This window comes from Bombina bombina, chromosome 8, assembly GCF_027579735.1.
Source record: "Bombina bombina isolate aBomBom1 chromosome 8, aBomBom1.pri, whole genome shotgun sequence".
NCBI lineage: Eukaryota > Metazoa > Chordata > Amphibia > Anura > Bombinatoridae > Bombina > Bombina bombina.
In genome coordinates, this window is record NC_069506.1 from 256,338,058 (window position 1) to 256,351,098 (window position 13,041).

General features: G+C 43.7%; 1 protein-coding gene across 1 annotated transcript in view; it reads right to left on the reverse strand.

Moving 5' to 3' along the window:
- Window positions 1-13,041, reverse strand: part of LOC128638982 (dual specificity tyrosine-phosphorylation-regulated kinase 1A) — a 596,957-nt gene that overhangs the window by 350,025 nt on the left and 233,891 nt on the right. Inside the window, exons 3-4 of the mRNA XM_053691124.1 lie at window positions 7,268-7,387; window positions 6,762-6,950 (exon numbers count right to left, since the gene is read on the reverse strand). Coding sequence (XP_053547099.1) covers window positions 6,762-6,950; window positions 7,268-7,387 — 309 coding nt within the window. The remainder of the gene's footprint in view (window positions 1-6,761; window positions 6,951-7,267; window positions 7,388-13,041) is intronic.

A 13,041-nucleotide genomic window follows, 5' to 3' on the forward strand; every position in this document is an offset into this window, starting at 1 on the left:
AGAGACTGCTCCTTCCACCTTAGGGACCGTCTGCCACGAGTCCCGTATGGCGGCATCTATGGGAAACATCTTTTTGAAAGCTAGAGGGGGAGAGAACGGCACACCTGGTCTATCCCATTCCTTAGTAATAATTTCCGAAAACCTCTTAGGGACTGGAAAAACGTCAGTGTAAAGAGGCACTGCAAAGTATTTGTCCAGAGTCGCTAAAACCTCCCTAAGTAATAAGCGGGAAAATTGCTGGTGCTGTGGATTTTCTACATATTATCGAGGTTGACAGTCCCTCTCACCACCTGCACCTGTGATACTGTGGAGCTGTACACTGTTCATGTGTATTAAGCAATAAGCGGAGGTGTTCAAGCTTAAATTTAAACGTTGTCATTTCAGAATCAGACTGAAGTAACGCCTTCCCTGAGTCTGAAATGTCACCCACAGATAGAAGCTCACCTGCCTCGGCTTCTGAGTATTGTGAGGGTATATCGGACACAGGCAATCAAGCGTCAGAAAGCTCTGTATTAGTTCTAGCCCCAGAGCTGTCTCGCTTTCCTTGTAACCCTGGCAGTTTGGACAATACCTCTGTGAGGGTCGTATTCATAACTGCCGCCATGTCCTGTAAGGTAAAAGAATTAGACGCGCTAGATGTACTTGGCGTCACTTGAGCGGGAGTTATAGGTTCTGACACATGGGGAGAGCTAGATGGCATAATCTCCCTTTTATCAGTCAGAGAATCCCATGGAGATAAATCTTTAAGCGCCATAATATGGTCTTTATAGTTTATAGAAATTTCAGTACATTTGGTACACATTCTAAGAGGGGGTTCCACCATGGCTTCCAAACATATTGAACAAGGAGTTTCCTCTATGTCAGACATGTTTAACAGACTAGTAATGAGACAAGCAAGCTTGGAAAACATTTTAATAAAGGTGAAACAGCAATTAAACAAAAACGTTACTGTGCCTTTAAGAGAAAAAAACTAACACTTAAACTGCAAAACAGTGAAAAAATATAGTAAAGTCTTTGAAATTTTTACAGTGTGTGTAAGGGACTAAAGCAACATTGCAGCCACTTGCAAATGGATGATTAACCCCTTAGGCCCCAAACCGGATTTAAAAAACGTTAAAACCGTTAAGACAGTTGAGCACCCTGCCACAGCTCTGCTGAGGCTCCTACCTGCCCTCAAATACGATTTTGTGCAGAAATAAACCCCTTGTAATGGTCCTCAGGTGTCAGAGGACTCCTCTAAGGAAGCTGGATTAAAACTGCGCATTTAGAGCGCTAAAATAGGCCCCTCCCACCATGTACTGGATGCCAGAGGGGCCTTAAGAAAGTACTCCTAGGAGTATCTGATTAGCCATGTGGAAACTAAGCCCCAAATAAAGAGTTCTCTCCCTCAGAGAAAAAACGTCATATATGAAGTCATGTAAACGTTTTGTCACTAAGTAATATAAGTATTAACATGAGTATTACCCTGTTTTGTAAGCATGATCCCAGTCGCTGTTAAATCACTGCATCAGGCTTACCTCAAATACACAAGGCTCTGTCAGCATTTTCTAGAACTCATTTCATCTCTCTAGAAATAAAAATACTGAACATACCTCAAAGCAGGTAATCTGCAGACCGTTCCCCCAACTGAAGTTGTCCCATACTCTTCAGTTATGTGTGAGAACAGCAGTGGACCTTAGTTACAAACCGCTAAGATCATCAAACCTCCAGGCAGAAGTCTTCTTCTAATTTCTGCCTGAGAGTAAAACAGTACAACGCCGGTACCGTTTAAAAATAACAAACTCTTGATTGAAGGTAAAACTACACTAAGTCACCACATATCTCTAGCTACTTCCCTTGTCGAGAGTTGCAAGAGAATGACTGGGGGTGGCAGTTAGGGGAGGAGCTATATAGACAGCTCTGCTGTGGGTGTCCTCTTGCAACTTCCTGTTGGGAAGGAGAATATCCCACAAGTAATGGATGAACCCGTGGACTGGATACACCTTACAAGAGAAAAGCAGATTTGATAAAAGTAAATTGGAAAGTTGATTAAAATTAAAAGTCCTATCTGAATAATGAAAGTTTAATTTATACTAGACTGTCCCTTTAACTCTGTGCCAGGAAAAAACGCTCTTCACACCAGAATAAGTAGGTCCTCCACACCTTGTGGTAGATACGCCGAGTAACTGGTTTACGAGCTTGAAAAAGAGTATCAATGACATTCTCAGAGAAACCTCTCTTAGCTAAGACTAGGCGTTTAACCTCCAGGCAATCAGCCTCAGAGAATCTAGATTTTGATGAACAAAGGGACCTATTATCAGAAGGTCTCTGCGACAAGGTAACTTCCACAGAGGAGATGAGGACATCCCACAACCTTCGCGGCCACGATGGAGCAATCGGGATTACTAATACCTGCTCCTGCTTGATGCGGCCACCACTAGAGGAAGAAGCGGTAATAGAGGAAAAATATATACAAGTTTGAACCTCCAGGGCACTGCTAATGCATCCATTAGATCCGTTTGGGTAGTTTGGTATTGAGACGGGACGCCATGAGATCTCTCTCTGGTGTCCCCCACTTGCTGTATATCTCTTCAACACACCTCGCGATAGAGAGACCATTCCCCTGGATGGAAGGTTTGCCTGCTGAGAAAATCCGCCTCCCAGTTGTCCACACCCGGAATGTGGATCGCTGACAGCGAACAGCTGTGGGCCTTCGTCCATTTCAGAATATGAGATACTTATCTTCATCGCCAAGGAACTTCTCGTTCCCCCTGATAGTTGATGTAAGCCACCAAGGTTATATTATCTGATTGGAATCTGATAAACTGGGACGAACCCAGAAGTGGCCAAGCCTTCAAGGCCTTGAAGATTGCCCGTAGTTCCAAAATAATGATCGGGAGGAGGGACTCCTGAGTACATAACCCCTGCGCCTTCCTGCCACCCCAATCAGCTTCCCATCCGTATAGGCTTGCGTCCGTAGTCACAATCTCCCATGATGGTCTTAAGAAGCATGTCCCTTGGGACAGATGATATGTACAGAGTCACCAAGAGAGCAATTCTCTCGACCGGCTGTCTAATACAATCTCTGTTGAGACAGATCTGAATGATCGCCGTTCTATTGCCTCAGCATGCACAGTTGTAAAGATCTGAGACGGAACCTGGCAAAAGGAATGAAGTCCATGCAGGACACCATGAGACCAATGACCTCCATACACTGAGCCACAGAGGGACTCAAGGAGGTCCGGAGTCCAAGACATGCTTAAGTTAGCTTGTAATGTCTCTGGTCTGTTACAAATATCCTCATGAATATGGAGTCTATTATAGTACCCAGGAATTCCACCCTGGTACTTGGGATAAGAGAACTATTTTCCAAGTTTATCTTTCATCCATGTGATCGAAGAAGACTGAGAAGGGACTTGCACCAGAATATTTTCCAAGAATGGGGATACTGCAATACCCTGAGTTCTGGCAACGGTGAAGAGCCCCCGAACCTTCGTAAAGATTCTAGGAGCAGTAGCTAGGCGAAACGGAAGGGCAATGAACTGGAAGTGGTGGTCCAGGAATGCAAACCTCAGGAACTGAAAGTGTTCCCTGTGAATTGGAACCTGAAGGTAAGCGTCCTTCAGATCTATAGTGGTTATAAACTGTCTTTCCTGAATTAAAGGAAGGATGGACCTTAACTCCATCTTGAAGGAAGGGACATTGAGAAATTTGTTTAAGCGCTTTAGGTCCAGAATTGGGCGAAAAGTTCCCTCCTTCTTCGGGACCACGAAAAGGTTTGAATAAAACCCCAAGCCTCTTTCTTCGATAGGCAACGGGACAATAACTCCTAAGGAGGATAGATTGCGAATGCACCCTAGAAAGGCATCCCTCTTTTCTGGTCTGGTAGACAGATTTGAGAGAAGGAATCTGCCCCTTGGCGGATGAGATTTGAAGCCTATCTTGTATCCTTGGGATACCACCTCCAGGATCCATGGATCCTTTACGTCCTTGAACCAGGCATCTGAAGAAAAAGAAACAGTCTGCCCCCTAAACAATCCGATTCCGGATCGGGGGCCGCCCCTTCATGCCCGTTTATTTTTCGGCAGGCTTCTTATTCTGCTTGGATTTATTCAAGGACTGAGCCAGCTTCCAAGTACTCTTGGGTTGCTCGGGCTTGGAGGAGAAATGTTGTCGTTGGGATTTGTCAGAACGAAAAATAGAAGATTGTCGACCCTTAGACTTGTTGCTCTTATCTTGCGGTAGGAAGGCACCCTTGCCTCTGGTAACCGTAGAAATAATGGAGTCCAGGCCTGGACCAAATAAAATCTTTCCCTTGAAGGGAAGAGAAAGGAGTCTGGACTTAGAAGTCAAATCCGCAGAACAAGACTTCAACCAGAGCGCCCGGTGGGCTAGGACCGCAAAGCCAGAGGCCTTTGACATTTAGGTGAATAATTTGCATGTTCGCATCACAGATAAAAGAATTAGCAATTCTCAGAGCTTTAATTCTGTCTTGAATATCCTCGAGGGGAGAATCAACCTCAATGAGCTCCGACAAAGAGAAAGATTAAGAGTCCGGGAACGGAACAACTTTTTAAAAGAAGAGGAGTAAAAAGGAAGAACCAAATCTTTCCCATTCGTTCTTAATCATTTTCGCCCTCTTAACCGGCCCAGGAAATGTCAAAGGAACTTTCCTGTCTTCGTAAACTCTGTCTAATTTAGGTATCATAGGTTCCTCAGGCAGCGCATCCTCTGGAACCTCTAACGTAGACAGAACATCCTTTAATAAAAAACATGAGTGCTCAATTTTAAATCTAAAGGACAGTTTCTCCGCAGCATTAGGCTTAGACGCTATGGACTCCGACCCAGAAAGTTCACCCTCTGAAGCTACAGAGGTTAACTCATCATTGGATAACTGGGACATAATAGCTAAATCCGATAAATATTTAGATGACTCCGGGTCAGGAGAGCTATATTTAACCTTTCTCTTGCGTTTGTTAGAGCGAGGTAATGCACTGAGGGCTGCAGACACCGCTTTTTGTAACTGAGCGGCAAAATCTGCAGAAAGACGCACCCTCCGGATGGAGGATTAGATGTGCTACGGGGTATTGCATGTGGAGTGGATAATGTAGCAAGGGTAGTAATCTCATGGGACGCCGAGTTCTGAGGGGTAGACGGCTCAGAGGGACTAAGAGCCTTAGCCGGCTTGTTTCCCTTCTTAGACTTTATAACTGTTTTAAGGCATGTGAAACATAATTGAGTGGCGGGAAAACTCACAATATAAACAGGTACGATTTAGTACCTTCTAACATGTCAGAGTCCTCCATAGCGCAGGTTATACCCAAAGGAGGACACACAGAAAAAAAAATTAAAAAAATATTTTGTTTGTTTTATTTTTATTATAGAAAACTGCACCTTTATACTCCCAATGGCTGGGGCACTCACCACCACCTAGACACAGACAGTTAACAGAGGAAACACTCTCCTCATATTCAAGTCTCAGCCACAATGGAGGAAATGAACATAGACCACACCCGGTCACATGGAGTGCAAGACAGTACTTCCCCTGTTATTACAAGTACAGCAAGTAATAGGAGCTGTGCAGCACTTTTAAAAACAAGTGAAAACTGTTCCAGCCCAGGAAAGAAAACACACAAAGTAGCATGTAAATAATTAATACACGGATTTATTAACCCCAACTGTTCAATAAACCCCCTTCAGAGGATAATAAACCTGGATCCTATTAAGGTATAAAGGAGCCACACTGTTAACCTGTTATAGCGTTTTATGTGTAAAAATTGAAACGATCGTACCTCCAGGATCCATGTGACAGTCTTATAGCAGCACTCCTGACATGGATCTTGAGTGAGAAAAAGCAGGCAGTGAAACTCGTCAACACCGATTGCTTAGGAGCTGCTAGCAGTAGTCTGGATGGTTTGCATCTCCATACTCTAACTTTCATCAATACTCTCACTGAGAGGTTGACATGACTACTTAAAACGCCAGTCCTATCTCAAAGGGCAGATACCCTTTTTCAGGACTCTCTAAATCTTCTGACACTTCTCTGCCACTTCTCTGCCACCTCCTAACGTGACGAAAGGCAAAGAATGACTGGGGTAATGAAGAAGTGGGAGGGATATTTAAGCATTTGGCTGGGGTGTCTTTGCCTCCTACTGGTGGCCAGGTGTTGTATTTCCCAACAGTAAGGAATGAAGCCGTGGACTCTCCCTATCTGTAGTAATGTAAGGAAATACATTACAATAGATGTTACTACATCTAGCTTAAGCAGAATGGGTGCAATTCTTAAAAATAGGACAATAGAAACTGAGAATGACAAAATTCTGAAAAAAGGTACTTGTAATACACAATAGAAATGCCACAAATCCAGGGACACAAATTAACACACATACAGAAAGAGAAGCAGTCTGCCAGGAATGAACAACAGCTCAGTGGCTTGTTACCACCTGGGAGTAGCGTCTTTCAACCTAATTGTGCATTTCACAAAGGATCAGACTGATATACTTCAGGAATGTTTTTCTAACATGGTCAGTCGAGTACCAAAATACCAGACAATTCTCCTCTGAACAAAGAAAATGGCAACCGAGACTATTGTTTTGGCCTAGCCAGTGAGGTGCAGTCATATTCCTCTAAACACATTGGGAAAGGATACAAATTAAAGATCACACTTCTGATCAAAGTATCGCCATTTGTTGTCCCTGTAATTTTATTTTGACACCTTATAAGTCTAGAATTGACAGTCCAGATAAAACGTTTCAGAATAATTAAACACAAAGCATCCTTACCTGCCCAAAGGAACCTTTCCCAATGAGAGAGTCTATTTCATATCGATCCATCCACTTTTCCCCATTTTTCACAATGTAGTCATAGTTGTCATCATCAAAACCATCATTGAACACCTTTCTCTCTTTCTTTGTACTAGAATCTTCAGGGGGCACTTGTTGAGCTCGGCGTTTCTTCTTTGCATAATACACCTATCATTTGAAACATACATAGGTTTTCATTTCATGCATTTAAAGATTTAACATTTAATTTTAAGTGCCCATTGAGTATTGTTCATTATTTTTTAGGTGGAGGATAAAACAGGCGTGAATGTTTAGCTTGTAAACATTGTTTATTGGTTATAATATAAGAGAAACTATTGATTAATGATGAGGACTTTTTTAAAAAAAAAAAAAATGCTGTCACGCTGCTTTTTCTACTGCTATTGTACAAAGAAAGATTAGTATACATGATGGTAACACTTAATTTAATGCTGCAGATTATATATAAATAAGGAGATAAACCCAACCTCATTAATGTGCTTGTATGTTTTTATTAAATCGACTGAAAGCTTCCTTAATGGTGCAGCTGCCGAATCTCTGAAGGTTAATGGAATCCGCCTCTGCAAAATGGTCATATCTGGCAGGACCTGTGGGAAAAGGTGAATATTGGTAAGAAGAGTGTGTGGCAAATACTTGGCATTAAAAAAAGTGAGTCCCTTTCTGTTTTCTTAAAGGGACAGTCTAATCAAAATATCATGATTCCAATAGGACATGCCATTTTAAACAACTTTCCACATTAGTCATCAAATTTGCTTTGCTCTCTTGGTATTCTTTGTGGTAAGCTAAACCTAGGTAGGCTCGTATGCTAATTTCTAAGCTAATGAACTGCCTCTTATCTCAGTGCATTTTGACAGTTAGACACTGCTAGTTCATGTCTGTCAGATAACATTGTGCTCACTCCATTAGTTATTTAAAGGGACACTGAACCCAATTTTTTTCTTTCATGATTCAGATAGAGCATGCAATTTAAAGCAACTTTCTAATTTACTCCTATAATACAATTTTCTTCGTTCTCTTGCCATCTTTATTTGAAAAAGAAGGCATCTAAGCTTTTTTTTGGTTCAGAGCTCTGGACAGCACTTTTTTATTGGTGGATGAATTTATCCACCAATTAGCAAGGACAACCCAGGTTGTTAACCAAAAATGGGCCGGCATCTAAACTTTCATTCTTGCATTTCAAATAAAGATACCAAGAGAATTAAGAACATTTGATAATAGGTGTAAATTAGAAATTTGCTTAAAATTTCATGCTCTATCAGAATCACGAAAGAAAAAATTTGGGTTCAGTGTCCCTTTAAGAGTCAGCACTCTTAAATCTGCAGGTCTGTCACAAGAAGGGAGATAAGGGGGCAGTCTGCAGAGGCTTAGAAACAAGGTTATCACAGAGGTAAAGTGTATGGATATATCAGTGTTAGTTATACAAAACTGGATTATCTATCTTTTAAAACAATAAAAATACAGAGTAGAATGCCCCTTTAAATGCCAAACACAACTGTATAAGATTTTTAAACTTTAAAAAAAAAAAAAAAAAAAAAAAAAAAAAAAAACACAAATTATGCTTACCTGATCATTTTCTTTTCTTCAGATGGAAAGAGTCCACAGCTGCATTCATTTCTTTTGGGAATTCAGAACCTGGCAACCAGGAGGAGGCAAAGACTTCCCAGCCAAAGGCTTAAATACTCCTCCCACTTCCCTTATGCCCTAGTCATTCTGCCGAGGAACAAGGAACAGTAGAAGAAATATCAGGGTGAAAAGGTGCCAGAAGAACAAAAACTAACGGCCGCCCCACATAAATAAAAACACGGGCGGGGAGCTGTGGATTCTTTCCATCTGAAGAAAAGAAAATTATCAGGTAAGCATAAATGTATGTTTTTCTTCATAAATGGAAAGAGTCTGCAGCTGCATTCTTTACTTTTGGGAAACAATACCCAAGCTATAGAGGACACTGAATGCAAAAACGGGAGTGTACAAGAGGTGGCGCTCTGAGGGCACCAGGCCTGAAAACCCCTACCCAACAACATCCCAGAAAAAAAGAAACCATGGGAAAAGGCTGGGAGTCTGAAACAGAGAGGATCTTCTCCTACCACAGTGCAACCGCACTCTAAAAAGCAACTGAAGACGAAGGTCCCCAAGTCGCAAAAAGGTAGCTCAGAATACCGAAATATTCAGAAACAAAAGCTTGTGCAGCAAGCTCAGATAGGACTGACGAACAACACCTGAAGCAAAAACACTGCACGCAGCAGTCATCAAAAAATGACTGAAACTTAAATACTTGCAGGGCAAGCAGAAAGCAACTGAAGATAGGATCCTTCAGATTGCTAAGTATCCACTAACCAGCAGATAACGTCGCAGGCTAAGAGCCGCAAGTCCTTCCCACTTGAACATGGAGAAAGGAGAAACCTCCAGAGGCTTACCGTACCTTGAATGCTCTGAGGACAAAATTTAGCAGAGCAACAGATCTCAGATCCTGCTCCAACACCGGACCAGCCCAAGCGACAGACATGTCTGAAAGACAGGAGGGACAGAAAGACCGCAACCACAAGCCCCCAGGGAATGGAAAGAAAAAGGGGAGACTACCCCAACCTCAACAGAGCTTGGGTGCCAACCCAAGCCGCTCCTCCAAAATAAGGCACTCCTAAGGAGAACCCCTGGGACCTGGAACAGAGAAAAGTGCAATAGATACATAGGAAGACCTATCACAGCTCTCTTAGACAGTAGCTACGTAGAGAGATCAAATTCCAACAGGTGAAACAGAGCCTACAGAGCAGCAGATGCTGCCCCTTACAGAAATAAGCCACCTGATCTAACGTCCTACACACATGGCAGGACAAAGACCTTCCAGAGGGAGGAAACCCCAGCTCATAAGGAAGATAAACTATCCCCTCAAAAGGGAAGGGCACAGATAAGAACAGAATACATATCCACAAGACATGAAGCCATAGTATATTTAAAACACGGACCGAATGAAAAATCATCCAGACACCACAGTTGACTCAACAGAAAAAAAAACTCCCCATAGAGGAGCACACTCGATCCGAAGGACAAGTCAGGAATTAAAGTTTATAACCAGTACCCGAAGGTGGATGTGAACTCTGGCCTTCCTGCTTGCAAGCCCAATGAGCTAGCTCCTATGTCACAACATAGGGTCGATGAAAAAACTGGGTCGTCCCGAACCAGTCCACAGGATCATAAGTCTCCAGATATCCAAGAAGTATCCAAGACAAGAACCCTGGACCCGGGATCGAGAACCAGCAATCAGACCTCACATGGGATGAGAACCGGGAAACCCAGAGAACGGGTACAGGACTCACTCGTAATTCCCAGCCCAAAGTAAAGAAAACACCCCTAGCCCGAGGTCAACACCCCCCCCCCCCCCCAACAAGGTGCTATGCCGCAACAAAGTCGCGTATTCTCTCTAGAGCCTAAAGGCCCCAAGGGCAACACTAGGAGAAATGAGAACAAAAACAGAGTCACCCAAAAGAGTAGAAAGAAAGGCTAGTCTCCTTAATCCTTTCAGATTAACATTCCAGAGGACCACACCCAAGGGAGAAGAATGCAAAGGATCCCAAACCCTGGCAGAAAAACATCCCCTAAGCAAAAAGCTTGGAAAAAGGAGAGACAACACCTATCGCCCCTGATATGGAGACAACTTATTCGCGAAGGAAGACAGAGTCACTTCAAAATAAAGCGGCCAAAGCCGCCAGAAAAAAAAGACTAAGTCCTAAAAGGACACTTGCAAAGAGACCATGAAGGCAAAACCGTAAGAACAGCGGTATGAAGGACCTAACTCCTCCAAGCCTCCAACCTCTAGGGGGAAGGAAGACTCTAGGGGGAAGGAAGACTCTAGGGGGAAGGAAGACTCTAGGGGGAAGGAAGACTCTAGGGGGAAGGAAGACTCTAGGGGGAAGGAAGACTCTAGGGGGAAGGAAGACTCTAGGGGGAAGGAAGACTCTAGGGGGAAGGAAGACTCTAGGGGGAAGGAAGACTCTAGGGGGAAGGAAGACTCTAGGGGGAAGGAAGACTCTAGGGGGAAGGAAGACTCTAGGGGGAAGGAAGACTCTAGGGGGAAGGAACACTCTAGGGGGAAGGAACACTCTAGGGGGAAGGAACACTCTAGGGGGAAGGAACACTCTAGGGGGAAGGAACACTCTAGGGGGAAGGAACACTCTAGGGGGAAGGAACACTCTAGGGGGAAGGAACACTCTAGGGGGAAGGAACACTCTAGGGGGAAGGAACACTCTAGGGGGAAGGAACACTCTAGCTCCCTGAAAAATCTGAAACGACTGAGCATGTCGCCACGGATCTCAACGGAGTCTTGGCCCACTAGACTGAAAGGCGAATGAGGACTGAAACAATCCCCCATGCTCCTAAGCAACCACTGACCATCAAGTCCTCTCAGGATGCTAGTTGAAGCTTGTAAAATAACAAATACACAACACAAATCATATTGTGATCACTAGGCGTCCTCACCGGACCAACCGGACATAAAAAAGCGCCACGTGTCTTAACTAGGCCTCAAAGACCGGATGATCTGTACCCAGTCAGGACCAGCCTGAAAGCAAGGGCCCTAGGACTGTCAAGGCCACATAGAAGTCTCCCCCGAGATGGAGGGATAAAGAACAGTCAGATAGACTTTTGTAAACAATGCAACCACAAATCGAGAGTATCAATTCCGGAGAAGAAAGTTCCAAAAGGAAACATCACACTACAAAATGAGCTTTAGACCAAATAAAAATCATCCTCACCGGATGAAAAAGGATAAGGCAACCCGTAGGCTATCGCCCAGGAAGAAGAGACAGACCCGCAGGACCAGCCCAACAGGGGTCCGAGACTTCCAAGCTCAGAACTGGAAAAGGATACACAAATAACCATAATACTATAATAAGATTACTTCATCCCCTTATGTCTATGTATTCAAGCCAGTCGAAAATTAAGACTGAGAATCCCCAAACCCATTAAGAATGGGATACTCCAGCAACGCCAAAAATGTGCCTTAGTAGAACACGAAGGTGCATCAGTCTATAACGAAAGGCGCAACATACCTCCATCGGGACAAAAGAAAACACCGTCCCGAAGGTTGACCCCCTGAGTCCTCAGGGGGTGTTGCACCCCGGAGGGCTGAACTGGACCAGGCGATCACACGCCTAACGAGCCCCGGATAACGGAACACAGACAATATCATAAGCACACTCCCAAGAGGTGCAGATGCGCCAGCGCCAAATATATGGCCATGTGTAAACATGTGATAACCTCCGGTGGGAACAGGCCACACTCCATAGAAGGAGAAGTAGCGTTTGGGTTACCTGCATGCGTAGTAAGGGTTGGTGGTAGGGAACTTGTTTCGTGGTAAATAGAATCCCCAGGGGTGGATGGCTCAGTGGGCACCTGATTCCCCGATCCCGACGAACAGAGCACTCTAAAACGGCATTCAGAACATAACTGATGGGCATGTATCACCCAGGCCAATTCATATTTTTTGCAAGAAGTAGAGTCTGAATCAGAGACAACCATCTCCAAAAAAAATCAGAATCCTCCATAACTGGGACACTGAATAAAAAATCTAAACGGCACCTTACACCCCCAATGGCTGGGGCATTCACCACCTCCAGAGAACCAGACATCAGCGGACTAGGATTTCTCAGTCCCCACACGGTCAGGAATGCGGAAATGGAGTCACAAGGTAAATCGTGCAATCCATAAAAAAGCGTGCCCGACTGAAAAGGCTAGACATAGGCCATTATGTTCCAAAATTGCCATGAGCCAAAGCAACACTACACAGTAGCAGACAGAATCACATAAACATTATTTTAAACACCCCTGTTCAATAACCCCCCTCAGGAGATATTAACCCTTGATTCCGAGATACAATAAAGAAAAATAAATGTATTTCTTTTTTGACACGATGAGTCCACAGATCATCTTAATTACAAATGGGATATTCACCTCCTGCTCAGCAGGAGGCGGCAAAGAGCACCACAGCAGAGCTGTTAAATATCACCTCCCTTCCCTCCCACTCCAGTCATTCGACCGAAGTTAGGAAGAGAAAGGAAAAGACAAGGTCCAGGGGTGTCTGAAGTTTACAATAACCCACAACCTGTCAAAAGGAACAGGACGGGCCGTGGACTCATTGTGTCAAAAAAGAAATAAATTTATCAGGTAGCATACATTTTCTTTTCTTTTTTAAGTCACGATGAGTCCATGGATCATCTTAATTACTAATGGGATTTAATACCCAAGCTAG